This window comes from Sorex fumeus, unplaced genomic scaffold (genome assembly GCF_029834395.1).
Source record: "Sorex fumeus unplaced genomic scaffold, SorFum_2.1 ptg000042l, whole genome shotgun sequence".
Lineage (NCBI taxonomy): Eukaryota > Metazoa > Chordata > Mammalia > Eulipotyphla > Soricidae > Sorex > Sorex fumeus.
Window position 1 is genome coordinate 3,483,081 of NW_026606099.1, and position 25,848 is coordinate 3,508,928.

Here is a 25,848-nt window from a genome sequence, read left to right on the forward strand (position 1 = left end):
AATGTAAATGTCGGAGAAAAAAACTTTCTTAAACTGTAAGTTCCAGTGCTCACTTTGGCAGTATATATACTAAAATTGGAATGACACAGAGTAGATTAACATGACCCCTGCACAAGATGACATGAAAATTCATGAAGTGTTCCATACTTTTCATCCCCTTCTCATGGACTGGGAGGGTTAATATCATTAAATGGCAATACTCTCCGAAGCAGTGTATAGATACAATGCAGTCCCTATAAGGATACCCATGACATTTTTCAAAGAAAGAAAACACTCCTGAAATTAATATGGACCCCACCCCCAACCCAAACAGCTAAAGCAATCTGTGGGAAAAAGAAGATGGGAGGCATCTCTTTCCCCAATTTCAAACTGTACTACAAAGCAACAGTAATTGAAACAGTGTGGTTTTGCAATAAAGACAAACTCTCAGATCAGTGGAATAGAGTTGAATATCCTGAGACAGACCCTCAGGTATATGGCTAGTTAACGTTTTTTTCTTTTTGGGTCACACCCGGCTTTGCACATGGGTTACTCCTGGCTCATGTACTCAGGAATTACTCCTGGCATTGCTCAGGGGACCATATGGGATGCTGGGAATCGAACCTGGGTCGGCCGTGTGCAAGGCAAACGCCCTACCCACTGTACTGTCACTCCAGCCCCAATGACTAGTTAGTTAATCTTTAATAAATGAAGTGGAGTAAGGAAAGGTCCCTATCTCTTCAACAAGTGGTATTGAGAAAACTGGTCAGCTACAAGAAGGAAGGAAGGAAGGAAGGAAGGAAGGAAGGAAGGAAGGAAGGAAGGAAGGGAGGAAGGGAGGGAGGGAGGGAGGGAGGGAGGGAGGGAGGGAGGGAGGGAGGGAGGAAGGGGGAGGGAGGGAGGGAGGGAGAGAGAGAAAGGAAGGAAGGAAGGAAGGAAGGAAGGGAGGGAGGGAGGGAGGGAGGGAGGGAAATAAAAAAGAAAAGAAAGAAACTCAGACCTCTAAAGAACTGAGTTTGAACTCAGAACGAGCTCAGACCTCTAATGCTGAGCACAGAAGTAAAATCAAAATGGATTACAGACCTTGATATCAGACCTGAATCTATGAAGTACACAGAGGGGAATGTAGGCGGAACGCTCCATGACATTTTAGCGAAAGATATCTTCAAGGATGAAACACCACTGACCAAGTAAAGATAAAGAAATGGGACTACATTCAATTAAGAAGCTTCTGCACCTCACAGGAAATGCTGACCTTTCCATAATCTTTGCAGGATACAAAGACAGCCCACAGAATGAGAGGAATTATTTATCCAACACTCATCTGATATGGGAGCCAAGATACATAAGGCACTACCCACTTTAGTGCCTTTAGTAGAACTTTACAATAAAAAAAAAATCCGGCCCATCAAAAAAAATGAGAAGAGATGAGAACAGAAAATTCCTCAAAGAAAAATGGCCTATGAAAAAATGCTCTTTAAGTCATAACAATTAGATATCACACATAAAAAAATAACAAGAACAGAGCTGGAGCGATAGCACAGCGGGTAGGGCGTTTGCCTTGCACACAGCCAACATGGCCAATACAGGTTCGATTCCCAGCATCCCATATGGTCCCCCGAGCACGCCAGGAGTGATTCCTGAGTGCATGAGCCAGGAGTAACCCCTGAGAATCGCCGGGTGTGACCCAAAAAGCAAAAAAAAAAAAATAACAAGAACAGTGTATAGATACAATGGTTAGTGCTGGCATGGATGTAGAGAGAGGCTGGTGGGAATGTCAACTGGTCTGAGCATGGGTAAGCCGTGTGCTAGGCAAACACCCTACCCGCTGTACTATATCGCTCCGGCCCCAAGCCTGTGTTTTTTTAGTCTGTGTTTTTACTTTTAGTGTTTTTAGCCTGTGTTTCTTTTGCCATGCAGAAATTCTTTTATTTGCTATTGTCCATTTGTTTACTTTCTATTTTGCTGTCTTTGTAAAGGACATCATATCAGCCTTTGAGGTTGAACTCTTGGAGCATTTTGCCTCTATTTTCTCCAATGTACTTAGAGATTCTGGTCTGATCTCAAGGTCTCTGATTCACTTTCAAATGACTTTTGTGAGATATGAATGCAGCTTTAATTTTTTACACATTGTTTTCCATTTTTCTCAGAAGAAGCTGTCTTTATTCCAATGTTCTCATCTACTCTGACAAAATTTAACTAATCATAGACTTGTCCTTGGATGTTCAATTCTGAGAGCCTATCTAGTCCCATGCTGTTTTCAGTACTACAACTTTATAGTATAGTTTCAAGTTAGGTCATGAGACACATTCCAGTTTTTTATTTTCAGTACGGTTTTGGCTATTTGGTATCTCTTATAATTCCATACATATCTTATTACTGACTGTTCTAAGTCTTTTAAGAATGTTTGTGAATCTGAATGGGAACTTCATTGAGTCCTTAGTCCACTGAATTCCCTAAGGTCTTCCCTTTCTTAAGTAATTAAAGTCTTCATGGTACAGATCTCCAAAGTCTTTTGTTAAGATGATTGCTAGGTAACTGATATTTTTGGACACTACTTTGAATGGGATAGACTCTTTGATTGCTTTCTCCCTTAACTCAATATTTGCATATATGAATGTAACCAATTTATGTGTACTGACTTTGCAGCTAGCCACTTTGCTGTTATTATGTTTTTTTTATTTCTAGAAGCTTTTTTTGTGGACTCTTTAGGGTCTTCTATGTATCTGAAAATAGTGAGAATAATATGTCTTCTTCTTTTCCAATTTAGATACATTTGATTTCTTTTTCTTGCCTGATTGCTGTAGCTAGAATTTCTAATAACATACTAAATATAAGTGGAGACAGTGGACATCCTTGCCTTGTATCTGATCTCAGAGGGAATGCTTTCCATCTTTAATGGTACTGGAAGTGCTGAAAATATAGTACAGTGTATAGGGCATCTGCCTTGCATATGACTGACCCAAGTTCAAACAGTCCTCGTAGCACCGGTGTGTAATCTCTGAGCCAGGAGTACACCCTAAGCACAGATGGATTTCGAAGGAGGAGAGGAGGAGGATAGTACCTGTGGACTTGTTATAGACAGTCACTACTACTTTAAGGAAAGTTCCTTCCACCCCTATTTTGTTGAGGTTCCGTATCATGAATCTTGTTAAAAAACTTTCTGTGCAGAGACTCATTTGATCATATGATTTTTATCTTTCTTTTTATTGATGAACCCCATTGATTATATATACATATGGGCTTTGATTATATATATATATATAATGGGCTGGAGCGATAGCACAGCGGGTCGGGCGTTTGCCTTGCACGCAGCCAACATGGCCGACCCGAGTTCGATTCCTCCGCCCCTCTTGGAGAGCCTGGCAAGCTACCGAGAGTATCTTGCCCATACAGCAAAGCCTGGGAAGCTGCCCGTGACGTATTCGATATGCCAAACACAGTAACAAGTCTCACGATGGAAACATTACTGGGCCCGCTCGAGCAAATCGATGAACAACAGGAGGACAGTGATAGTGACAGTAATATGTATGTGTGTGTGTGTGTGTGTGTGTGTACACTTTTTTGATATTCTGTTGGATTCAGTGGACTAAGATTCTGTTAAAGATTTCTATCTTGTTGGGGTATGGTGCCACCAGCAGGTCAATTTGTACCTGTGAGGCGAGTATATCCGCAACCTGATGGTGCCTTCAGGATTCTGGATACCCCAAAATTGCTGCTGTGCCTTTGGCCAGACCCCAACAACTTGGGACCAAGTTTACCAAGAAAGTAAAGAGCCAAAAATTAGGTAAGTGGGAGACATACCCACAAACCACCTCAGCTATATAACTGGAGGCAAGGCCTCTCTGGTTCCTGATCAAACTGCTTAATGGCCATGATCCCAGGGACTCAGAAACAAATCTCGAAACCCAATGGCTTTTGGCAGAAATGTGTCTGGTCCCTGCAGTAGATTACTGGTGCCAAGCCACCCCAGGTGGGAATAGGTTTCATGCCTTGGCCTGTTCCCCCTGGCAGCCTGGTGGCCGCTATCCTTCAGAGGCCACTGGACAGTTAGGTTTGGGCCCGCAGTGATGAGATACGCGGGGCCTCACGGGATGGGGGTGGAACCGGCCATTTCCTCCCCATCACAACAAGACCTTGAGTCATTTCTCACACACAGCCTCTCTGGCTCCTGATCAAGCTGCTTAATGGCCATGATCCCAGAGACTCAGAAACAAATTTTGAAACCCAGCGGCTTTCGGCAGAAATGCATCCATACCCTGCAGTAGGTTATGGTCGCCGGGCCACCCAAGAGGGGAAAGGGTGCTGTCCCTCCATCTGCTCCCCCTTGGCGGCTCGGTGGCTGCCATCCGCCAGAGGCCATTGGACAGTCAGGTTTGGGTCCTCAGTGATGAGACACATGGGGCCTCAAGGGATGGGGGTGGAGCCGGCCCTTTCCTCCCCGTCCCATCGAGACCCTGAGTCGCCGCCCACAAATGGCCTTTCTGGCTCCTGATCAAACTGCTTAACGGCCATGATCCCAGAGACTCAGGAACAAATCTCGGAACCCAGCAGGTTTTGGCAGAAATACCTCCATGGTTTAAGGTAAAGGCCCTCCCGTTGATCGTCGATTTGCTCGAGCAGGCCCAGTAACGTCTCATTGGAGACTTTGTTGTTACTGTGTCTGGCATATCCAATACTCTCGGTAGCTTGCCGGGCTCTCCGAGAGGGGCGGAGGAATCGAACTCGGGTCGGCCATGTTGGCCGCTTGTAAGGCGAATGCCCTACCGCTGTGCTATTTTGGAATTTCAAAATTGCGTGGCCACTACTGCAGCCACGCGACACCATATGTTATTCTTAACCAGCAATAGAAAACAAATTGTCTACTGTTGCCTTTTCAGCAGATCTGAGTGTTGGGGTAAAATCCCAAATAATAATGTGGGCCTGGTGTCAAAATACTGAATGTAATCAAAGTAGAGAGAGAGTAATGTGGAGATCATCTGCCCCACAGGTAGTGAGAGGGTGTGGATGGGGTATACTGGGGCTTTTGGGGGTGGAGAACGGGCACTGGTGAAGGGACAGGTGTTTCATTGTATGACTGAGCCTTAAACCCGAAAGCTTTGTAGCTGGTCTCATGGTGATTCAATAAATAAAATTATATAAAAAATATGTTTAGGGGCTGGAGCAATAGCACAGCGGGTAGGGCGTTTGCCTTGCACGCAGCCAACCCAGGTTCGATTCCCAGCATCCCATATGGTCCCCTGAACACTGCCAGGGCTGATTCCTGAGTGCAGAGCCAGGAGTAACCCCTGTGCGTCGCCAGGTGTGACCCAAAAAGCAAAAAAAAAAAAAATGTTTAAATAATAGGTCCCACTGGAGATAGCACATTACCAGAGTACTTGCTTTGCATATGTAAGACCTTAGGTTTGATCCTCAGTACCACATACACATGCAAGAGATAAATATGAGATCCAGGAAACAGCTACATGGCTTCTATTGGCTTATGCTTTTGAAGCTTAATTCTCACATGTTCAATCATCAGTGTTGTCACCTGTGCTGGTCATGATCCCTAGTAAAGCAAGCAATTTCTGGCCTCAACGCAGTGTGTAGGTGAGCACTGCTACTAAAGGAGTGGAACCCATATGAGCACCACTAATAGAGACATGCAAACACCAAGGCCAGAAGTATGACCCGTGAGGAGCACCAGCATTGAAACATCATTGTGGCCCCCACAAAAGTACTACAACCAAATTGTGTGTCAAGGAGTATGCATCTCAGTGACTCAGCACAAGCAGATGTGCAGCTCCAGCAAGATACACAACTAAAAAGTACAAGTATCACTTCCAGAACATGTATAAACCCCAGTACACACAACGACAAAGGGAAAGGAAGATGAAAAAACTAAAGCTATGTTGGGAGATACAGGGGAAGGGTGCTTGCCATGCACAAGGCTGATCCAAGTTTGATCACCAGTACCACATACGTCCCCCGAACACTACCAGAATTGGTCCCTGGGCACAGAGACAACAGAAAGACCTAACTTTAGTCAAGCGTGGTCCCAAACAACAAAAACCTATGTTGAAAAAAAAAAGCCATAAACAGTAAGGAAAAATATTTATAAAATACATAGAAATTTAAAATTTTAGACTGATCAATAATAATTTTAAAAGTGAAGTCACAAATTAAAGGAATATATTTATAATAAATACCTGATAAACAACTACTATATGTATATATTCATATATATATATATATATATACACACATATGAATGAATACAAGGGGCCTTAGAGACAGTACAGAGGGTAGGATGCTCCCCATAGCCTGACAGGAATGATCCTAAGCTCAGAGCCAGAAGTAAACCCTGAACACTGCCAGGTGTGCCCCCCCCCCAAAAAAAAAACAGTTCAATTGAAAGGAAAAAATGATTCAAAACTAAGGTACTTAGTGGAAGAAATACAAACATGATTAAAGGTCAAAGCTTCACAGAGATACAACATAAATCATTTTTATATCCACAATTAGTGAAAAATTAGTAAGTCTCTAAATTTGAGTATATAATACAATTATTATAGAACTATACTATATCTTGTAGTAACCTGTATTAATCCTGAAACAGAAAAGTGTCATTATTTGGAAAACATAAAATAATATAAAGTCTCGAGATTAGTTGATTGCATGATCCAGAGACCCACAAATAAATCTCAGAAGAGAGCCACAAGCTGCAGAGATGCCCCCAGACACCACACCATGCTGAGTCTCATCCGGGGCAACCTGGGGGGCAGGGCATGTGAGCCCTCCCGGCCCCCGTCCCAACAGAGCCCTGGCAGCCAAAAACCTCCAGAACCCAACTGCCGCCATGTTCACAGGCTCAGGACAAGCCTCACCCATGAGAATAAATCTACTGAAAAACTCAGGTGTGCGGCTTTTGTGACTGAAATCTCCAAGGTCTTACAGAGTTAGGAATGGGCACTCTTCCCATATCTCCCTGTTGTTCCAGGAGCTTGGCAGCCATGCCCATGAATTGCCTCTGCTGCCATATAGCTCATTAATGGCCATGATCCAGAAACTCACAAATAAAACTCAGAAAAGAGCCGCAAGCTGCAGAGATGCCTCTGGACCCCAAAGTCACCTCCAGCTGCATCACCCTATTTAAAATTTTAGAATTCCTGGAGCATGCAGCCACACGACATCTCATACTCTATTCCACTGATGTACCAAGGGTAGCATACCACACTGAATGGAGAGTAAGGTAAAAGGCAACCAATCTCAATTAAAAAAAATTATATATATATGTGCATATATATATATGTATACATATATATATATATATATATATAAGCATATGAGGTTCAACCTGTAACACCATGTTAGAATCTCTTATACAAGGGCTAAATGGCTCCAGGGTGAGATACAACAATCTTTACACAGTTTCTCTGAAAACTTTTTAAATAATTTTTAATGGATTATTCATAACAAGCAATACAAAATAAATTATTCAAGACCTGCTTTAGGGACAGCTTGGGTGGTGGTGGGAAAATTCAAAATAATGGTGATGGCAAAGTGTAATAATGGTGCTGGGAATGGTGTTGGAATATTTAATGTAATAAATTATGGTGAGCAACTTTATAAAAAGATGAAAAGAGAAAAAATTTTAAATAACAAAAAAAAAAGAAATTAGTCGATTTAATGCACAAATTCTAACCTCTTAGTTTTGACAAAAGTAGCATAGCTATGGGGCAAGAGACAGTACAACAGGTAGTTGTACTTGCCCTGCAGGTGACCAACCTGATTCAATCCCCACCACCCCACATGGTCCCCCAAGTCCACAAGAAGTATATCCTGAGCACTCTCTGGTGTGGCCCAAAAAGACAAAAACAAAAACAAAGTTGCATCGTTATGTAAAATGTTAATGCTAGTTGAAACAAGTTGGAAGTTATATCTTTATCTTTGTAAAATTTTAATAAATCTGAAATTATTCCAAATTTTTAGTATCATTTTGGGGCCAGAGAAATAATATAGTGGAGAGGGTACGTGCCTTGATATGGCCAAACTGGATTCAGTTCCGGGAACCACATACGGTTCTTTGAGCCCCATCAGGAGTGATCTTTAAGCTCTGACCCTGAAGTAGCACTGCACTGTACCACTGTCCTCCCATTGTTCATCGATTTGCTCGAGCAGGCACCAGTAACGTCTCCATTGTGAGACTTGTTACTGCTTTTGGCATATAGAATACGCCACGGGGAGCTTGCCAGGCTCTGCCGTGTGGGTGGGATACTCTTGGTAGCTTGCTGGGCTCTCCAAGAGGAATGGAGGAACTGAATCCTGGTCGGCTGCATGCAAGGCAAACGCCCTACCAGTTGTGCTATCGCTCCGGACCCTGAAGTAAGTCCTGAACACTGCCAGCTATGGCCCAAAAGTCAAAAAAGTAGTCTTATTTAATCATTTAAACATTAGTAAATCAAGCAACACTAAAGGGTCAAGAAAAAAAGACACAAAATAACAAAATTCGTTATAAATTTACTGACAGTGTTAATTAGAAAACTATTTCAAACAAAATGTTGACATTATAAATTATTTCTATTTTCTTGGTCTCCTAAGTCTAAGCTCCACCAAGAGTGATCCTGAGCACAGAGTCAGGTCTTCGCCCTGAGTATTGCCGGGTATGGCCCAAAAAGGAAAAAAAAAAAATAGAATGGGGTCAGAGAGATGGTATAGCAGGTAAGGCAACTAACTGCCATGTACACAGCTGAAGCCAGGTTTGATTCCCTGCACCCCATAGGTCTCCTGATCCTTGAGTGGAGAGTCAGTCAGGACTTAGCCCTAAGCACCGTTTGTATGTGAGCCAACAACAAAAAGTTCATACAACAAAATTTGAAATAGCAAAAATAGAAACTCTTTACTGGTCAGACCATAAACAGTGATATATTTACACAAGGAATACCAAATACAAACAACATACTAGAGCATGCATTTTCAAACAATATGATTTTGAAAACAAAAATTGAGCTGGGTTTAGAGAGCTAGGAGTTAAGGCACTTGCTTTGTAAATGGCCAACCTTGGGTCAATCCCCAGCATAGCACAGTCCCCTGACTTCTGCTAGGGAGCAAACCCCCAAGTACAGAGCCAGGAATAGCCCCGTAGCACTGCTGTGTGTGGCCCCAAACACCCTACTCCCCAAAAAAGGAAAACTGGTTTTTGGAGACAAAATTCTTACAATGGTTTGTGATCTTCTAAAGGTTCACAACACTCCCGAGTTTGATCCTCAGAACTGCATGGTTCCCTGATAACATCAAGCACTAAGCAGAGGCCAGAGACTCAGTGGGCTAACTGCATGCTTTGCAAGCAAGAGGTCTGGGTTTACTCCCCAGCACTATATGATCCCTCAAGCACTGCAGGGTGCGGCCCACCAAATAAACCAAAAATAGGTCATGGTACATAAACAGCTTAGGCCATAGTATTATGATTCCATGGTGTTTCTGCATCATTAGTCAGTGGAAAAATGAAAGTTTTATAGTGGCAATGTAAAAATCACTGTATCACTGTCATCCCATTAATCACTGAATTACTCAAGCGGGCGTCTCTATTCCTTCCAGCCCAGAGATTTTAGCAGCCTCTTACTCGTCTTTTCCTAACGATTAGAGGCTCTTTCAGGGTCAGGGAAATGAGACCTGTTGTCATTACTAGTTTTGGCATATCGAATATGCCACGGGGAGCTTGCCAGGCTCTGCCCATGCGGGCGGTATACTCTCGGGAGCTTGCCGGGCTCTCCAAGAGGCATACATTTGTGTATTTCTCTCTAATATTTGTTGCCTATTGTCTGAATCCCATCAGATATGGTGCAGTGATTGTGGGAAATGGGTAGGAAGTGTCTTATAATGTGTCCGGAAAGCAGCCTGGAGCGTGGCTGTGACGGGGTAGTAGAGGTCGGTTGCAGGGGCTGGGTCCCTTGGGGTGGGGAGGGCTCTCACCCGCCCCACAGCCTGGCACAGAGTCTGAAGGTAAAATCATTAGGGGGAAAATGTACAAATAGGATCCAATGAGAAGTATTAATAAAAAGAGTACTGAAAAACAATGACCTAATGAATCTCAAAAACAAGAGTGTGTGTGCAGTGGGGGGTGCAAGGGAAACCAAGTTTAGAACCAGAGAGATAGTACCGAGGTTGAGGTGCTTGCCTTGCATGCAGCCAACCCAGGTTCAATCCCCAGCACTACGTGTGGTCCCCTTACTACCACCAGGAGTGATCCTAGAGCAAAGAACCAGGAGAAATCCCAAAGCCGCGGCTGTATTTATTTTTGGCTCCCCCCTCAAAAAATTGGGAAAAAAGTGATAGACAAATATATATAGTATGAAAGTATGTATATATAGTCCAAAATATACTACTTAGCTATATATGAATGTACAGCATTAAACCATAATTAAATGATACATAATTAAATGCAACTAATGTTTAAAGTAGAAGTTATTCTTATGAAGCAGATTCAAATATCAAAAAGATGTATAAGGAGATTCAAAAGTACTGATTGTGTTCTTGGAGATAGCAAATATCTAAGTGTTCATTTTATTATTCCTTACCACCTAAAGTTTCGTTAACATACAGTTTTCAAAATTAAGAACCATTTTTAAAGTATCACATCACTTACTGTAAGTAAAATCTTAAACTGTATGACTATCCTTTCCATTTATTAGTTTTCAATATGATTGCTATACTATTAAAATAGCAATAAAGCATTAAAATGCTTTAATGAGGGACTTGATTTTTAATTAAAAAATGATTTTTTTAATTACAATTCATACCCAGCCACCTTGCTGAATGATGTATTCTGCTGCACAATCCTCCAAATATGTCACACCAAACTGCAGCAATGCACTCAAAGGTTCTTGACCACGTCTTGCCAACTCCAAAAGCATTTGCTGTAGCAAAACCAGGGGCACCAAAATCTTCAACGGAACAATGAAAGTAAAAAAAAAATACAAATTGAAATTTTTATAATTCATCTTGTATTCATCAACTGTTAGAAAATCATTATTAGTATAGTGTATTCATTATTACAATATTTCATTTTTATTATAACTAAAGAAAATAAACCACTGGTTCCTAATAAAATTTTTGGTTTTGTTTCTGGTTCACACCTAGTCATGCTCAATGCTCAGGGATCATTCCTGGTGAGCTCAGGTGCTGGGTGCTGGGAATCAAACCGGATTACTTTGATTCCCTACACATTGTACTATTGCTCTGGCCCCCGCTGCTAAAATTTTAACAGCTATTGCATTTTTGTGACTATGGTAGATTTTGTACTACTGGGTGGTAGAAATAATTCTATGGAAGAAATTAGATTCATATATGTGTATGTGAAAGAGAGAAAGCAAGAGAGAAATGTTATTAAATAAAACATTTTAAATAAACTGAAAACAACATATTGCATAAAAAATTCACTAAAGCAGTATTATAATAGCGTAAAATTGGAAACATCCCAGGAAAGCTTGAATAAGTAAATTTTAGTCACATAATCCAATATCACCTAATTTTCTTTGTTGTGTTCTAGGACCACAACCAGACGTGCTCAAGGTTTATTCCAGGTTCTGTGCTTAGAGATAACTCATGTGGGACCCAAAGGAACATATGCCCTACCAGCTGTACTATGGCTCTAGCCCAAAGGTCACCTAAAGGTAAAGGTAAAGGCCCTCCCGTTGATCGTCGATTTGCTCGAGCGGGCCCAGTAACGTCTCCATTGGAGACTTTGTTGCTACTGTGTCTGGCATATCGAATACTCTCGGTAGCTTGCCGGGCTCTCCGAGAGGGGCGGAGGAATCGAACTCGGGTCGGCCATGTTGGCCGCTTGTAAGGCGAACGCCCTACCCGCTGTGCTGTCGCTCCAGCCCTAGGTCACCTAATATTTTTTAATTAGATCTTTTCACTGCCAAATGACTAAGATTTATTTTAAGTAAAACATACGATACAATAATGATACTAGTTGTAAGGAAACAAATAAAACCATACATACACATATATGTGTGTATACTAGATACTTTCCTGTATCTGAAAAAAAGAACTGATAATAGAGGTTGCCTAAAAACAGGAAAAACTACACAACTGTGAACAAGGTTGTTAATTTTATGTTTTATTTCAGTAGACTTTTGGGGACCACGTACAGAGAAGCTTGGGGCTTACTCCTAGCTCTGTGCAAAGGAATCACTCCTAGTAGTGCTCTTGGGACCAATGGAAGGCCAGCGGTTCCAACCTGGTCAGCTGTATGCAAGGTAGATACCATCGCTCTGATTCAGTTTTTGTTGTTGTTTTTTGTCTTGTTTTGGTTTGGTTTCTAGGCAACATCTGACAGCACTCACAGCTTACTCCTGGCTCTATGCTCAGGGACCGCTCCTGGTGGGCTTTGGGGACAAACAGGGTGCCAGGGATTAAGCCCACTCAGCCGCATGCAAGGCAAGTGCCCTACTCAGTGTATTATGGCTCCAGCCTCTGTTGTTTTTTATAGTTTGTCTATATAAATTTTCATAACTTTGACTTTATTTGGGCTGGAGCAATAGCACAGTGGTAGGGCGTTTGCCTTGCGTGCAGCCGGCCCGGCCAAGCCGGGTTCGATCCCTCCGCCCTTCTCAGAGAGCCCAGCAAGCTACCTGTGATGTCTTCATATGCCAAACACAGTAACAACAAGTCTCACCATGGAGAGACTGGGCCTGCTGGAGCAAATGGATGAACAACGGGAGGACAGTGCTAACTTTATTTGGTGCAGGGCCTCAAACATGCAAAGCATGCAGTCTTACCACTGAGCAAAAACCCCAGCAGGAAAAACTTTATTTTTCTTTTTTTCTTTTTTTTTTTGGCTTTTTGGGTCACACCTGGCGATGCACAGGGAGGGGTTACTCCTAACTCATGCACTCAGGAATTATTCCTCGTGGTGCTCAGGGGACCATATGGGATGCTGGGAATTGAACCCGGGTCAGCCGCATGCAAGGCAAAATGTCCTACCCGCTGTGCTATTGCTCCAGCCACAGGAGAAACACATCTTTAGATGCGCATCTTTCTGTACTGTTTGTACTTTATATCACGTGCTTTTATATGAAAATTAGAAAGTCTGAAGTTCTATAAGTCATCAAAAACCAAAGGATTACTGTCATTCCAAATATCTAAAAGCCATCAAAATTCATGACAGAAACTCAAGTCTCTTGCCTTCTAAGAAACATTGCATATTAAAACAAACTAGATATGTTCAGTTAACTATATGGTATCTCTTTTGTAGTTAATATAAAAAGGTCTCCTCGTGACTAGAAAAGGAATGATAGAGGAAATGAAATCAATTCCATTTTCTGTTACAGAACTGCCAAGGTAATAACTGAGCATTATGTTTCTGCAGAGAGGGCAAACAGAAAAAAAATGAGCTTATGTTTACATTATATTGGCATATAAGGAAATATAGATCAAGTCTGAAAAAGCATAACAAATATGTGTTCAATTTTTCACAGCCTAATAAAATTCTAGCTCAAAATAAATTAAAAACACATTTTGGGGCCGAGAGTACAGAAATTAAAGCACTTGCTTTATTTGCAGCAAACCTGGGTTTGATCCCAGTTTGATCCACAGATGGTACCTGAGCACCACCACAAGTGGTCCCTAAGCACAGAGCCAGGAGCAAACCTCGAACAGCACTCAGTGTGGCACAAAGAACAAAATAAATAACGAAAATAAATGACACCTTTTGGAGGTGACAAGGATCAAAGTTGTGGGTAGAGGCTCACATGAAAGTCTAATATTCCTTCACTGAATCGCATCCCCAGCCTAGAACCCTAAAAACTTAAGAGGAACAATTAAGGCTATATAGGATGTATTACATATTTTTTAAAGTAACTTATACTATTAAAAACAAAACTGTTCATTTAGTACCAGTATTTTGTCTTTCTTTTCTTCATTGTCTAAGTAGGGACAATATCAGAATAACTGCAAAGGCCTGGAATGTAATGAATATAACTGAAAACATTCCAATTTCCCCTAACAATCTACTACATCTTTCATGTTCCAAAAAGTAGATACCAAGGGTCAGAAAGATAGTACAGAGTGTAAATTCCTTGCCTTGCATGCAGTCAACTGGGTTCAATCCCTGACATCAAATTAGTAACACAGCAAATTAAATGTTTGGTCTCGGGATCACAATTCAAACACGGGTTTGAAAGAATACATTTGAGACAAAAGACTAATTAACCAAGGTAAAGAATTCATTTATTGGGCTGGAGCAATAGTACAGCAGGTAAAGTGTTTGCCTTGCATGGGGTTGACCCGGGTTCAAACCCTAGGTTCAACCCCCAGGTTCAACCCCCCCGCATCCCATATGGTCCCCCAAGCATTGCCAGGAATAATTTCTGAGCACAGATCCAGGAGTAACCCAAGCATCGCTGGGTGTGACCCAAAAAAGAATTCTCTTATCTTTGCTATTTCCTAAAGCAATGCCTTAAACATCATATAAACTGCACTAAAATTCTAGCTGTCGCTCTTTGACTCATTTTTTTTTGTCTGATAGATAAGCAGGCAAGTACATAGGAAAAAGTAGTGTCCATGGTGAAAAAGCAAAATGAACTCACCTATAATTCTGAGATAACTACTATGTATTATTTAGCATTTGGGGCACATATTTCAATTACTTTTCTTAGGCATATACATGTTACACAATCTACACGTACAAAGATATTTTAAAATAGTTCATATATTTTTATCATTTTCCCCTCAATTTTTTGATACATTTAAATAGCATTCTAAAAGATTATTTAAATTTTTTATTCACTTGTTTTTTGGGCCACATCCAGCTGTGCTCAGGGCCTAGTCCTGGCTCTGTGACCTAGAGCCTTGACAGGGCCTGAGGGACCATATAGGGCACCAGAAATTGAGCCCAGATGAACTGCATGCAAGGCAAGCACCTTACCTGTTGTATTATCTCTGTGGAGCCTCTAAGAGATTATTTTAAAATCTATTTGGGGGGCTGGAGTGTTAGCACAAGGGTTAAATCTCTTGCCTTGTATGTAGCTAATATCAGTTCAATCCCGAGCAACAAATATGATTCCCTAAGCACTACCATAAATGACCCCTGAACACAGAGAGAGCCAGGAGTAGCTCTTGGCCACTGCCAAACACCCAAAATTAATAAAAACTTCTTTTTGGGTGGTAAGCTCATTCATCTGTCATCAGCCATGTTCATATAAGAATATTACTAAAATGTTGTAACAGGGGCCGGAGCGATAGTACAGCGGGTAGGGCATTTGCCTTGCACATGGCTGACCCAGGTTCGATCCCGGGCATCCCATATGGCCCCCCAGCACTGCCAGGAATAATTCCTGAGTGCAGAGCCAGGAGTAACCCCTGAGCATCACTGGGTGTGATTCCCAAAAAGCAAAATAAAATAAAATAAAATGTTGTACCAGAATTTTGCTGGCGCAATAGCACAGTGGGTAAGGCGTCTGCCTTACACACAGCTGACCTGGTCAGCCCAGGTTCGATTCCTCTGCCCCTCTTGGAGAGCCCGGCAAGCTACCGAGAGTATCTCGCCTGCACAGCAGAGCCTGGCAAGCTACCCGTGATGTATTCAACATGCCAAACACAGAAACAAGAAGTCTCACAATGGAGATGTTACTGGGCCTGCTCGAGCAAACTGATGAACGACGGGAGGACGGTGCTACCAGAATTTTGCAAACACTTATGTTACATGTAAAGTTTGAGTTAGCTATGTTAAATTAGCAAACCTGACTTTGACTAGGAGTTGAGGGGAAGGTTTTCATGATTTAAGTTGACTATTAAAACGTAAGTCAGTTCTTTTTGGCCATGAAGTAATATTCAGTGAGTCAAAAAATTAAGTGGAGCAAGTATTATTTATGGATGCATAACTAACTGGCATGCTTCATTTATATTAGGTATTCAGGCCACAGCCTTGAAAATCAGTAGTTGCCCTTTGCTTCAGATGAGGGACTAAATCAAACAAAAAAATGAAACAGGGCCAGAGTGATAGTACAGCGGGCAGGGTGCTCGCCTTGCATGCAGCCAATCCATGTTGGATCACTGGCACCACATATGGTTCTCCTAGCCCTGCCAGGAGTGATTCCTGAGCACAGGGCCAAGAATAAGCACATCCAGGTATGTCCCAACAAAACAAAACAAAACAACAGAAAAAGAAAAGAAACAGGCTAGAGAGACAGTACAGCAGATAGGGCATTTGCCGACCTGAGTTCACTCTCTGGCACCCCATATGGTTCCCTTAGACCCACCAGGAGTGATTCATAAGCACAAAACCAGGAATAAGCCCTGAGCACTGCCAGGTACATCCCCCAAAAAACAAAAAAACAAAAAGTAAAGAAACGGATTGGAGAGATAGGACAGGAGGCAGGCGTCTGCCAACCTGGGTTTGATCCCTGGCACCCCGTACGGTCCCCCAGGCACCTCCAGGGAATGATTCTCGAGTACAAAGCTAGGAATAAGTCCTGAGCACTGCCAGATGTGCCCCACAAATCAAAAAATACTTAACAAGTCCTAACAGTTTCTCTTATAATATGCTAGCAATTTGGTCTATATCAATATAAAATTAAAATCTATAAAATCTTGTAAAAGAAAAGTTACTTTAGTTAATACCTTATTCCAGCCGCTGGCATGAACTTCAGTCTCCAACGTACATTCCCGGTATGACTGATATGTCACTGGCCTGCAGAGATTTTTTTTAAAAATCTGTGTCATCAGAAGGAAAATTCTAGATTTTCAGATGAATAAATATTCACTACTGTTGAACATTTTGCTAAACTAATAAAGATTATTCAATATATTGTTCTGTATGATGTCTTCAAGTATTCTCTAGAGATTGAGACGTATGCTACCAATCTGGGAAAGCAGTTAAAAACAGGACACAATAATGAAAAAATTTAATTATAACTTGAAGTTCATCTAACAGGTTTTTGAATTTACAATAAATCCTTGGCTTATCAATTTAGGATCAAATAATTACAAAATTATCTCAATTGAAGTGCTTACGTTTTTTCAAAGACAAAAATACAAAACGTTTAAAAATTAAAAAGTCAATTCCAAAGAGCATTTTCTGCTCTAACTACTCTGTTCTATAATCTCCCCATTCTATGAATATTCAACAATGTCATTTATTAGGGCCTATATTTTTATATAATTTACACATCCTCTTATGCACTAGGAAACAAAGCTCAGAAGACTAAAGAGACTATTTCAAATAGTTGACAAACAGCCAATACAGGAATATACATCCAATAAGATCTGGTTCTAAAGTCCACACTGCTATTTCTTTGTTTCAGTTTTGGGGTCACGCTCAGCGGTGTTCAGGGGAAACTCTTGTCTCCAGGCTCTGGGATCACTCTGAGCAGGGCTTAGGGGAACATATGAGGGGCTGGGCACCGAACCCAGATCAGCTGCATGCAGAACAAGCACCCTACCTCCAGGCCCTCACATTACTCCTATTTTAAGTTAGGATTTTAACATATTTTTAAGTAATGTATAGCTAGATATCACATGTGAGTAATGAGCTTTTTTGGCGGTGAGGAGGGCGGTGGACCACACCCACTTACTCCTGACTCTGAGCTCAGGGATCACTCCTGGTGATGCTGGGGGATTGAACCTGTATCAACCACCAACAAATAAGCACCCACCCACTGTACTATTGTTCTGGCCCATAAATGACCATTTTAAATGCGACCAGTTGGGCCTGAAGCAATAGCATAGCAGAAAGGTTGTTTGCCTTGCACATAGCCAGCCTCGCAGAAAGGTTGTTTTACCTTGCACATAGCCAACCTCAATTCGATACTGGCATACATATCAAGTGCCCAAACCCACCAGGAGTGATCCCTGAACCCAGAGCCAGAAGTAAGCCTTGAGCACTGCTGAGTGTGTCCCAAAAACAAAAACCAAACTTTAAAAAAATTAAAAAAAAACCAATGTAAAAGTGTAATATACACTAGATTTCAAAGACTTAATGAAACATTTTTATTAATAATTTTATGGGCCAGAGCAATAGCATAGCAGGTAGGGTGTTTGCCTTGCACGCGGCCGACCCGGGTTCGATTCTTCCATCCCTCTCAGAGAGCCTGGCGAGCTACCAAGAGTTATCTCGCCTGCACAGCAAAGCCTAGCAAGCTACCCATGATATATTCGATATGCCAAAAACAGTAACACCAAGTCTCACAATGGAGATGTTACTGGTGCCCACTAGAGCAAATCGATGAACAACAGGAGGACAGTGCTACAGTGCTAACAATTTTATATTGCATATATATGAAAATTAATGTATTGTTGCATGACAGGGTTAATATATTATTAAAATTTTAAATTCAACTTTATGTGGTTGCTAGAGAATTTAAAATGACATATTTTGCATTATATCTTTAAACAGGGCTTGTCTAAATATTTCAAAAATCAGTTCTGATCATACATCTTTTCTTTTAGGTAAGTTAATATAAAATCAGTATATCAGTATAGTGATACTAAAAACAGCTAAGACATCAAGGATAAACTTTTTAAAGTGTTTTGTTTTGTTTTTTTGTCTTGGGGTCACACCTGAAAATTGGGAGCAAATCTTTTTGCCTTACACTTCTGTTATTCTGTTCCGAGTTCAAACAGCTTTGTGACACTACAATATCTAAAACATATGAAAATATGGCTGCCCTAGCTGAAGAGTGGAGGGACCCTAATGAGCCCTATACATTCAGCTATTCGGTCCCTTATTTCACACCTATTCAGGGCTCCTAACACTTTGTAAGCTTCTGCTGTAAATCCAAATTTCCTATTCAAGTTTTACTGAAACCCAAAATCTTCTCTCACCAGTGTTTTAGGGGGCGAGTGGGTTCGCATCCAGTGGTGCTCAAGATGTCCTACTCTTTGAGGTGATTGGCAGAACACGTGATACCAAGGGATCAAAGCCGCATGCAAAGCATGTGCTCTGGCCCTTTAAGCCATCTCCCTGGTCCTCCACACTTACATCACATTTTTCTATATATACTTCAAATATTGTTTTCACTTCACTGTTTCCTATCTTTTTTTGTCTGAATAGGAAGGGGTCCCTCATAACAATACAGGCGTGATGGTTTAGTGTGAGCTGGTGATGCAGTGCTTGAAGGACACCAAAGCCAAGGAGGCGGTACTGAGGGCCATTAGTGCTGACCCAGGGATGCTTCGGCCAACTGACAATGCTCAGGGGTTATGGAGTGCGATACAGTTCGAGGGCTGGAATTCAGGGTCTCATACATGAAAGGCATGTTCTCCAGCAGTTGAGCCATCCTCCAAACCTGTTTTCTGCTTTAACACTGGTTCATGTCATGAAAAAATATGCAAAAATAGACTTAATTCTCCTTAAACACAACTGCTGCCTTCTAATAAACTGTAAAATCTTAACAATGACTTTGTAAAAGTAAAAATTTAATTGCATTACTTCAACAATTTGGTACCTAATTTTTTTTTTTAGTGAAGGGGACATTTTCACTTTGCGTTTCTTCTTTTGCGTTTCACTCTTTCATCTTACTTTAAACACACAATTAGTTAATAATAAAACCACATTCCCGGATAACATTTTTTTCTTTTGTTCTTTTTTTTTTTTTTTTGTCATACCAGGCAGTGAGAAAGGCTTATTTCAGCTTTGGATTCGGGATCACTCCTGGTGGTGCTCAGGAATTCAACTTGGGTTTGCCCCATATAAAACAAGATACACTGCAGAAGATGGAGAACAGTACTGGAGGTAAGGCACTGACCTTGCACACAAAGAGACCTGGTTTGATCCCTGGCACCACACACGGTTACTTCCAGCAGTTCCTTCTGAAGACACAGCCAGAAATAAGCCCTGAGCACCACTGTGTGTGTCTCTCCAGCCCCCTCAAAAAAGATACATTTCAGGAACTGAGGAAAGAGCACCATGGGTAGGATATCTGTGACAACAAACTTGTATCATGAAGTTTAAAACACACCGCACATGGGCTGGAGAGATAAACTCAACAGGCTCAGTATATGCTCTGATCCCTGGCACTGCATGCCTTCATGAGCACTGCTGATGGCAACCCTTGATCATGAACCCAGAACAGCCCTTGAGCACTGCTGGGCTGAACCCAAAACCCAAAATGCTTTGTAGTCTGCGGTTAGAGGACCATGTGGATGCTGGGAACCAACTCGGGTTGGCTGTGTGCAAGGCAAGCATCCTACCCACTATACTATCACTTCAACCCAAGACATCATGCTATTCTAGGTGCCTATCACCGAAACAAATACCTTATTCTAAATAAATAATAAAATAAAGGCCCTCCCGTTGATCATTGATTTGCTCGAGCGGGCCCAGTAACGTCTCCATTGGAGACTTTGTTGTTACTGTGTCTGGCATATCGAATACTCTCGGTAGCTTGCCGGGCAATAGCACAGCAGGTAGGGCGTTTGCCTTGCACGCAGCCAACATGGCTGACCCGAGTTCGATTCCTCCGCCCCTCTCGGAGAGCCCAGCAATCTACCAAGAGTATCTTGCCCGCACAGCAAAGCCTGGCAAGCTACCCATGACGTACTTGATATGCCAAACCTTATTCTAATTTATGACAATTCCTCACAATTTTCAGAGAACTAAGGGAAATATTCTAATATTTACAATAAATTGTAAGTTAACATACTTTCATTATAACTAGCTTCTTGTTTTTAGCTTTAACAGAATCATAACCAGGAGACACTCCCGCTATAAGAAAATAAGGGAGCACTGGAGGTGGAGAATGGGCACTAGTGAAGGGATGGGTACTCGATCATTGTATAACTGAAACCCAAGCACAAAATCTGTAAGTCTACAACTGTACCTCATGGTGTTTCACTAATAAAAATTAAAAAAAAAAAAAAAGAAAAGAAAGTAGGGCTAGAGTGCGCAGCAGGTAGGGCATTTGCCTTGGTACTTGATTAACCCAGGTTCAATCTCCAGCATCACATATGGTCCCCCAACCCCTGCTAGTAGTGATCCCTGAGTAGAGAACCAAGAATAAATCCTGAGCACCACTGGGTGTGGCCCAAAAAATATGAGGAATAAAAGAGAAAAGAAAATGGAAGTACTTTCATAATATAGAGATATTTTTGCTCTATTATGCAATAGGGCTGGAGCGATAGCACAGCGGGTAGGGCGTTTGCCTTACAAGCGGCCAACATGGCCGACCCGAGTTCGATTCCTCCGCCCCTCTCGGAGAGCCCGGCAAGCTACCGAGAGGATCTCGCCCGCAGGGCAGAGCCTGGTAAGCTACCCGTGACGTATTCGATATGCCAAACACAGTAACAACAAAGTCTACAATGGAGATGTTACTGGGCCCGCTCGAGCAAATCGATGAACAACGGGAAGACTGTGACTGTGGTGCATTTTTGCATGCTCTCTGCATGTGCTATAACCAAATTTGAACCCTAGCACTTCATGGACCTTCAAGTACCTCTGAGTACAGTACTCAAGGCCCCCAGTACTTCCAGAATGGTCCTGGTGATCCCCATCACCCTGGGGTCTGAGTAGCCCATTTGACTGAGTAATGCTGGAAGTGGCCCCTAGGTCCCAAGCTATGCCCAGGATGCCCCACAAAAAAAATTTCAAAAGGAATTATGAAATGGTAAATTTACATGGAAAGGAGTGCTCAAGACAAATTTATAGCTCAGTAGAAGGATCTGTGAAAATCACACAATTCAGAGAGTCCAAATTGGAATCCAAGTTGGAATAGTTAAATCAATGCTTTGATGCAAGAAAAATTCTTAGTAAAAACACAAATAAAAGGAGCTGGAACAATAGTACAGTGGGTGTTTGCCTTGCATGGAGGCCAACTTGGGTTCAATCAATCCCCAGCATCCCATATGGTCCCCCAAGCACCACAAAAGTAATTCCTTAGTGCAGAGCCAGGAGTAACCCCTGATGCCCAGAGCTTTGCTGAGTGAGGCACAAAAGGGGACGAAAACAAAACTTCACAAATCGAGAGTATGGGATCCGATCTGGCTCACGTATGAGTCCCCTCCCTCTCTCCTTCTCCCTCTCCCTCCTTCTCCATCTCGCTACCCCCTTCTCTCTCTCTCTCTCTGAAGCAAGATAGTTTTTATTGAACAAAACTTGCTTAGAAAGATGTGAGGGGAGAGAAAGGGAAGAAGCACATGTGCAAGGGTACATGTACAAGTACACGGCTTCTCCAAGCAAAAGCAAGCCAGAGAGACAAGCAAGCAACTGTATTGAAAGGAGAACACAGACTTGAAAAAGCAAGCCCCTTTCCTTTCCCCTTTTTTTTTAAATAAAAATACTTTGGGAAAGCAAAAGGAAAAAAGAAGTCAAGAAAGTACGCTGAGAAAAGAAGTGACACATGGGGCTGAAGACAGTAGCGGGTAAGGTGCTTGCCTTACACACAATCAACCCGTTTGATCTGCAGCACCCCATGTGGTCCCCGGAACACTGTCAAGAGTAATTCCTGAGCACAGAGCCAAGAGTAAGCCCTGAGTGCCACCAGGTGTGGCCCAAACAACGAACAAACAGAAAAAGTGACACCGATAAAGTCCACAGTTACGCAGGGACAAACTTTCCCACTCAGCAATGTAACTCACTGGTCAAGGAGCTTTTGCACAGCTTTCCGCAGAGGTTCCTTCAGTTCCTGTAACACTTTTTCTCCAAGATGAACCAAGCAGTCTTCTACTGAGCTCTCGGGGTTAGCAGGGCTGAATACTGGAGAAGTATGACGGTCAAAGCCTGTGCTGGGAAAGGCTAAACAGAAGGGGGACAAATTCTCAACTTAGTAAGCAATATTAATAATTGTACTATAAACTCTCAAGAGGGTGGGATGAAGCGACAGTATAGTGGACAGGTCTCGTGCCTTGCAGGCAGCTGACCTGGGTTTAATCTCTGGCATCCCGTATGGTCCCCCAAGCCCTGCCGGGAGTGATCCCTGAGTGCACAGCCAGGAATAAACACTGAGCACCACTGAATACGGCCCAAAAAACAAAAAAAATAAAGGCTCAAGGGGCCAGAGCGACAATATATCGATAGTATTTTGTTTTGTACACCCTGATCCAGGTTCGATTCCACACATCTCATATCCTAGCACCTCCAGGAGTAATTCCTGAGTGCAGAGCCAGGAGTTACCCAAGGACTGCCAGGTGTAGCCCTAAAATAAAAGCAAAACAAAAAGCTTAAGACCCTATCATTTGGAAACAAATTATAAACCACTTGAAAGGGTCAGATTATCATGGAATTTTTTACTAGTACATGAAAATGAATAGATCCTAAATTTAGGGCTTTTTGTTTGTTTTTGTTTGGGGGGCCTAGAGTGTCTATTTTAGGAAAAAGTTTTGCTTTGTTTCTAATTTTGGGGGGTTTGTTTATTTTGGGATCACACCCAGCAGTGCTCAACACTCAGAAGTCAGTCCTGGCAGTGCTGGAGAAACACGCAGTTTGGGCACACAAAAGCAGGGGCTCAGGCCACTGAGCTATCTCTCTGGCCTTCCAGAAAAAGTAAGTGGTTTTAAAAAGAAGGTTACTTCTATTTCACCTGGTTCCCCACTATCAAACTATCAAAAGCTTGGGAGCAGAGAGATAGATCAGTAATAGTGGATAATTCACTTATCTTGCAAATTAACTCGCATGTCTGAAGTTTGATCATATTTGGGTTGGCAAGTGCCTTACCCAACTGTACTATTGCTCTAGCGCACCAAAATATGGATTTCTTTAAAAAATTGCAAGTCAGAGTGTTAGTACGGTGGGTAGAACATTTGCCTTGCACACAGCTGACCTGGGTCTGATCCCTGCCACCACAAATAGTCTCCCAAATCCAACAGGAATGATCCCTGCGGCCGACCAGGAGTAGGCCCAGAGCACCACCAGGTGTGGTCCAAAAATCAACCAACCAATCAATAAATAAATAATTTTAAAAGATGCATAAAAGATTCAATTGGCTTCACGTCCTACCGACGTCACAAGTTGCCCCCCACAAGTGGCTCTCCGCACAGCCATAACACCAGACACACAGAAACCAATCTCGTAATTATCTGGCTCTTTGCAGAAATCCAAAATCGTGGCTGTGTGACATTGTATGATTCTCATAACCAGCTATAGAAAAAAAAAGTATTTCACAATGCCTTTTCAGCAATTCTGATTGTTGGGGGAGGGGGGAATTCTAGACAATAATGGTGCATCTTTTGTTGAAATAATGAATGTAATCAATGTAGAGAAGAGTTAAGTAGAAACCATCTGCCTCACAGGCATTGGGAGGGGTGGAGGGGGGTATATTGGGGTTCTTGGTGGTGAAAAAAGAGTATTGGTGAAGGGAAAGGTGTTTGATCATTGTATGACCGAGACTTAAACCTGAAAGCTTTGTAACTTTTCCCACAGTGATTCAATAAATATATGTAAGAAAAAATAAATAAAATTATGAAAAAAAAGAGATTCAACTGGTTGCAAATCCCCATATATCTTGTTGTCAAAGTTCACAAACATGTGTTAAGCAAGCCTGAAAGTCTCCATTTCCATGATCTATTCTGTATAATAGGAGGTTCACTCAGTAAGCTATCTTTTGTTGCTTTTTCCCTTTCTTTCCATTTTACCTCATATAAGTGTGGCTATCAAAATATGAAGAAAGGCTTCAAATAGAAGTGGAACGTTAATTAGTTTAAAATGTTGGCACGGAATGCATGCTTTGCACATATGAGGTCAGGTCTTGGACTCAATTCCCAGTACCCTCCTGAAAAATTGTTGCTAAAGATAAAAAAAAAAAAAAAAGAATACTAAATCCCAGAAGAGAACAACACAGAATTTCCTGGACATTCTATCCATGACCAACAACACAAAACAAATCATCCAGTATTGCCTTTTCGGAAGGTTTGAGTGGTGGTGGGACTAGTGTCAAAATACCGAACGCAACCGAAGTTGAGAGAGAGAGTATGGGGGAAATTGACTGCTACACAGGCAGGGGAAGGGTGGGAACGGGGTGGGGGGGGGAATACTGTGGATTTTCGTGGTGGAAAATGAGCACTGCTGAAGGGATGGGTGTTTGATGATTATATGACCAAAACTCAAACATGAAGCTTTGTAACTCTACCTCAAAGTGAATCAAAAACGGGGTGGGGGGGAGGGGAAATAATAATAATAAAATAATAAATAAAATTAACATTCTGAATAAAAAAAAAATCATGTGGAGTTCATGCCCAAGTCAACCAGCTTAATCAATGGCTGAATAAACAGCAGTACTCCTGTATCACTGTCATCCCATTGTTCACCGATTTGCTCGAGCAGGCACCAGTAACGTCTCCATTCGTCCCAGCCCTGAGATTTTCGCAGCCTCTCCTTACTCATCCTTCCCAACAGTGCCATACTGGAGATTCTTTCAGGGTCAGGGGAATGAGACCCATTACTGTTACTGTTTTTGGCATATTGAATACGCCACAGGAAGCTTGCCAGGCTCTGCCATGGGCAGTACTCCTACATTATAAAAAAAAAAAAAGACTAAAGTAAAGTTTCTGAGAGCAGAGAAAGAAAGAGCTCTAAAGAGATGATAAAGATGCTTGCCTTCATGTGATCAAGCCCAGATTGATTCCCAGCACCTCATATGGTTCCTGAGCACAGAGCCAGGAATAAGTCCTGAGCACCACTAGCATGGCCCCCAAACAAAAATAAATAAAATTAGATTTCTGGGGCAAGAGCAATAGTACAGTGGGTAGGGTGCTTGCTTTGCACGCAGCTAACCTGGGTTCAATCCCTAGTGCCCTATTTGGTCCCCTGAGCCCCGCCAGGAGTGGTATCTGAGCACAGAGCCAGAGGTAAGCCAGGTCACCCCCCCAAAAAAAAATGAGGTTTCTGGATTATCTCTAAGTCTCTCTCTCTCTTTTTTTATTTTTTGGCTTTCTGGCTTTGGGGGGCACATCTGG

General features: G+C 42.0%; 1 protein-coding gene and 1 non-coding gene across 2 annotated transcripts in view; one reads left to right on the top strand and one right to left on the bottom strand.

Annotated features, from left to right (window-relative positions):
* Window positions 1-25,848, bottom strand: part of BCL2L13 (BCL2 like 13) — an 85,056-nt gene that overhangs the window by 7,049 nt on the left and 52,159 nt on the right. Inside the window, exons 4-6 of the mRNA XM_056120210.1 lie at window positions 22,537-22,693; window positions 16,585-16,654; window positions 10,758-10,901 (exon numbers count right to left, since the gene is read on the bottom strand). Of these exons, the coding sequence (XP_055976185.1) occupies window positions 10,758-10,901; window positions 16,585-16,654; window positions 22,537-22,693 (371 nt within the window). The remainder of the gene's footprint in view (window positions 1-10,757; window positions 10,902-16,584; window positions 16,655-22,536; window positions 22,694-25,848) is intronic.
* LOC130029372 (U6 spliceosomal RNA) lies at window positions 46-151 on the top strand. Its single transcript, XR_008793326.1, has one exon. It is a non-coding gene; the product is annotated as a U6 spliceosomal RNA (small nuclear RNA).